The following is a 4,473-nucleotide window of genomic DNA, read 5'->3' on the forward strand; positions in this document are numbered from 1 at the left end:
AACTTAGTCGGTATCCCATGCACCTCTGACTTTTCTCATGATCCCTTCCTCATCTCCTTCGCTGCTGCTGCTGCTACTGCTCTCTCCACGCCACTTGTCTCTGTTCGTACTATACAAGCATTCGCTAGACTAATACAGAGTACAAAGAGGACTGAATGTACGAAGGTATATTTTTGGTTGTGTGTATGAGCAGTGGCGAAGCTTAAACGGAAAAGTTGGGCGGGCCAGACTTAAGAAGAGCACAATTTTTTTTCAAATTCTGACTCATAAGGGCATGTTACAAGCACCCAGGTCACAAGATTGAGCTAGTAGATATGTATATGTAATATATATGTATCAACGTACAGTTCAACCATGAGTCCACCTTCTCCTTGTCCTTCACAGCTATAACATTCTCTATATGGCAAGATTGTTTCATTAAGGCATGACCACTAGTGACTGCATTGTTGTGTGATGAGCATAGTCCAGATCCTATGTGGGTCAAGAATGCACAATGTTTCCCACAAACCCTCTTGCAACTGTCAAATCCATGTACCGTGAAGACATGAGAACCACCTCGTGTATTCTCTTTGTTGTTTGGAGACAAAGCAATATAGACAATACACACAACTTTTCTCCTGCGAGTACTCTAGCCATGACGGAAAATCACCAAACCAACTATACTGGAAGCGGTGTTGATGCCCTGGTTCACCAGAAGGTTTATAGCTCTCTAGGCGGGTGTTGCATTAGGACCTAACATCAAATATGCTCTCCTCACGATATCTCTCTGGTCTGGTGGATATTGCCAAATTTGAGGGTGCAATCCAGGATCTCGCTGCAAGAACTCAATACCTCGGAATGCAACAGCTTCATTTGTTCGAACTCCTCCATCTTGATTATGTTGTTGTTCAGGTTGTTGCTGTTCGAATTCAAGCAAGGGCAATACATGGTCATCCTCAACATCAGTTATATCATCTCTTTTCCTTTTAAACACCAAATCAATTCTTCTCTGAGTTCGATTTTCCGTGCCCATGACTACCTATGTCAATTTGCATAAGATCGGGCTATTAGTTATCATTAACAGTAGTAGATCTGATCACTGGATGTATGGAACTTAACAAAATCAGACTATTGCTTATCAAATTAGGAACTTGGGGGAAGATTATTACCTGCCCGTGTTGCCCTGCTGGTTGGTGCTGTGTGTGAAGTGTGGTGCGGCAGGGGCAGCGCCAGGGACTGGGCAGCAGGGGGTTGGAGGACAGGAGGAGAACAGCCGCAAGATCCCGGCGGCCATCGCCGCGGCGGTAGCTTCGCGAGTCGCGACAGTGAGCGCCTGGGCGAGTGGGCGGCGCGACCGCGCGACGGCGCGAGGGAACAGGGCAGGGGCGAGGCGGCGAGGGCGAGCCAAGATCCAACGGGGCGCGGGCGTCTCCAGCGGTTGCTCCGCGTACGCGAGACAGCGGGCGGCGCGCTCCAGTGGACGGTGCTCCTGTCCACGGCGGCTACATGCTGAGAGGAAGGGGAATTAGGGGATGTGTGTTCTTGTGCATGCGTGAGACGAGAGGATGGGGATGCGATGCAGTGTCTGTTCGTGGGCTGGGCTAGGATGACACATAGGTATATTTGTTTTGTTAAATTTCTGGGCGGGCCATGGCCCGGTTTGGCCCCTACAGAGCTCCGCCCCTGTGTATGAGGACCTCATCATGTCGGACATATAATAGTTTCTGCTCCCGGGTGCACATGCACCAGGATGAACGATAAACTATAAAAAATAGCAAAAACTTCTACAATTCTGAACTTTTTCTATAAACATTGATGAGCGATTTCACATGCATGCAAAGTTTTGTGATGAAATGGCGCTCACGGAGACCTGAGAAAAAAAAGAGGAAAATTGATCCCCCAAAATACTATTTTTGAAACCATTTTCGGGCACTGTTTTTTATTTGCCCACATACCCACGAATGCTATTTTATCACAAAAATTTAAACACAGGTATAAAACTAAGCAATGCTTGTGCAAAATAAATCCAGAATCATTTGATTTTTTCTATTTTCTGAGAGTTTACTATTCATAACAGGTGCATATGAGATCAGGACCAGAATGACACTCGGTGAGCTCATTCTGGAAAGAGATGTGAAGGTCGTGAAATTTCCGATGCGATGAACACCAGTGACCTCCATCTCCTAATTAGTTTAATCTCCTTATCGGCAAAATATATATTAGATTTTTAACTATGTGCTGGTTGTTCTCATCCACAGGGCTAGGTCATCGGCTCTCGTCGGTGACCCTAGCCCAACCAACGTCATAGATTGGGGCACGGCCCCCGCCGATTTGTCTTCTTCCCCAGATCATGTCGTATGCGGTGTGTGATCAATGCGATGACAAACTAGGAGCTACCCTCTATAAGTCTATGTGGACGACATAGCTGTTGCTCATCTCTTTTTTGTTCTCTCCTCTGGTGATGCAATGACGACTAAGCGAGCGATAACATGTTCATCTCGTGAAGATATCCTTGAGGGCTTCTGTCTATTTCTATGTTTTACAGGGTTTTTATTTATTAAAAGTAACTATTCTACATCTGAATATTTTCTTAATGATCGTTTTCTTTCATTAATGCTCTATCCGTTTCATAATATAGTGCGTATAGTTTTTTCAGAAAGTCAACTTTTACAAACATTGACCAAGTTTATAGAGAAAACTATTTGTATCTGCAATACCAAATTTGATGTATCTAATGATATGTATATGGTATTTTAGATGTATATATATTTCTCTACAAATTAATTTGATCGAAGTATGTAAAGTTTGACTTCTCAGAAAAACTATATGCACTACATTGTGGAAGGAAGGAGTATAATTCAGAGTTTTTCTAGGGGTGCTATAATCCAGATATTAGTGTCTAAGAACACAAGAGCACTATTCCCTCTGTTCCTAAATTTTTATCTTTCTAGGTATTTCAACAAGTGACTACATATAAAATAAAATGAGCGAATCTATACTCTAAAATATGTCTATGTACGTCCGTGTGTGGTAGTCCATTTGAAATATTTAAAAAAACAAATATTTAAAAACGGAGGAAGTACATGATTTGCATGGCTCCGATATTTTTGTCGTCAGATGTATGCATACCAGCTAGCAAAGGTTAGATGCGGGCATGTACACCATCATGTGCTGAACACATATGACCAGTGAGCAAAACGGTAGAAGACGACAAATACGCGCTCATATGGAATACCGTTACGTGTGTCCATGCATGACTACGTGGCTCGATAGGAAGCACGATAAGGTATGGCATCTGTAGTCTCGTACATATGCCCAGAAGGGGTGGCGCGCGCAGCCACACAAATACAACAATGCAAAGCTAGCTAGCTATGCAAAAAGACGAGTACTTGATGGCGACTAAGGGTGTGTTTTGACGCGTCCGTGAACAGTGATACACAGGAACGTCCATCCAATCGTATCCATAAATAAACAAGATTTAAGATTAGCGGGATGGAGATTAATTTTCTCATTGAGAATGATGGTTTCATCATCGTATTGCAAGGAAATGCAACTCTATAGTTAATCAATCTTCACCATTGTTAATACACACACACACTATTCCCTCGGATTCAAAATAAATGTCATATTTTTAAATTAAGGTAATTTAACCTTAGTTCAAAATTGCGACACTTATTATGGATCAGAGGGACTGGAGTAACTTTTTTTTTCTGTTTGTTTTCTTTTTTATAAAGGGGAGCAAGCTTCGACCTCTGCATGGGACGGTGCACACAACCATTTTAAACAGGCCAAATTAAGCTAGTTCACATTGTCCTTGTGCCGTGGGCTGCTGCCCTTGTGTTTACGGATGCTACCGAGGCCCTTCGACGGATACCTTGCTGCAGGTCCTGTATTGGGAGCAGTTGGCTTATGGATAAACGGCGGCCGCATCATCGTCAGCGTCACTGCGGGATGGTGCGCCAGTTGGAGCATGTGCGGCCCGGGCGCCCGGCAAACATCACCATCCCTGCAGGAGCAGCGGCACAAAGCTGGCTGCAGCATCGGCGGACGTGGAGCAATGGCGCCGGCAGTGGGCTGGATGTTACACAGCGGCGGCGGCGCTAAGGGATACACCGCCGCCTCGGTTGCTGGTCTCATGCTGCAGCCCGCGACGGACGACATTGACTGGACTTGCTGCTGCAGCGACTTCATGTACTGGATCGTCTGGTCCAGCGTCGTGGCTTGGTTACACTGCATGGTAGGCACGGGAAGATATTTAATCTTTTGGAAATCGCTAACGAATCCGGGCTCCATGGACTCTCAATGTTGGGAAATTCAAAATTCAAATTTTTATGTTTTAGAAATCCTGAAAACAAATACACTCATCTACGTTCCCGTAAAGTTTTAATTAGGATGAAATACGTTCTGGTGTGAACTGGAGTACAAAAGATCACTACAAAAGTTCATGATTTTGTTTTTTCTGTGTAGGTCATGTAAAAACGTACTCTCTCCGTC

At 44.3% G+C, this 4,473-nt stretch overlaps 1 protein-coding gene across 1 annotated transcript; it reads right to left on the minus strand.

The window, feature by feature from the left end:
• Positions 1-300: 300 nt before the first annotated feature.
• Positions 301-4,215, minus strand: LOC119344489. Its single transcript, XM_037614903.1, has 3 exons — positions 3,787-4,215; positions 1,149-1,481; positions 301-1,018 (listed from the first exon to the last, which is right to left on the minus strand). Exons 1-3 carry the CDS (start codon positions 4,213-4,215, stop codon positions 710-712), a joined length of 1,071 nt encoding a protein of 356 aa, XP_037470800.1. The 3' UTR covers positions 301-709.
• Positions 4,216-4,473: the final 258 nt, after the last annotated feature.

The sequence above is a fragment of the Triticum dicoccoides genome, unplaced genomic scaffold (genome assembly GCF_002162155.2).
Source record: "Triticum dicoccoides isolate Atlit2015 ecotype Zavitan unplaced genomic scaffold, WEW_v2.0 scaffold170475, whole genome shotgun sequence".
Classification (NCBI taxonomy): domain Eukaryota; kingdom Viridiplantae; phylum Streptophyta; class Magnoliopsida; order Poales; family Poaceae; genus Triticum; species Triticum dicoccoides.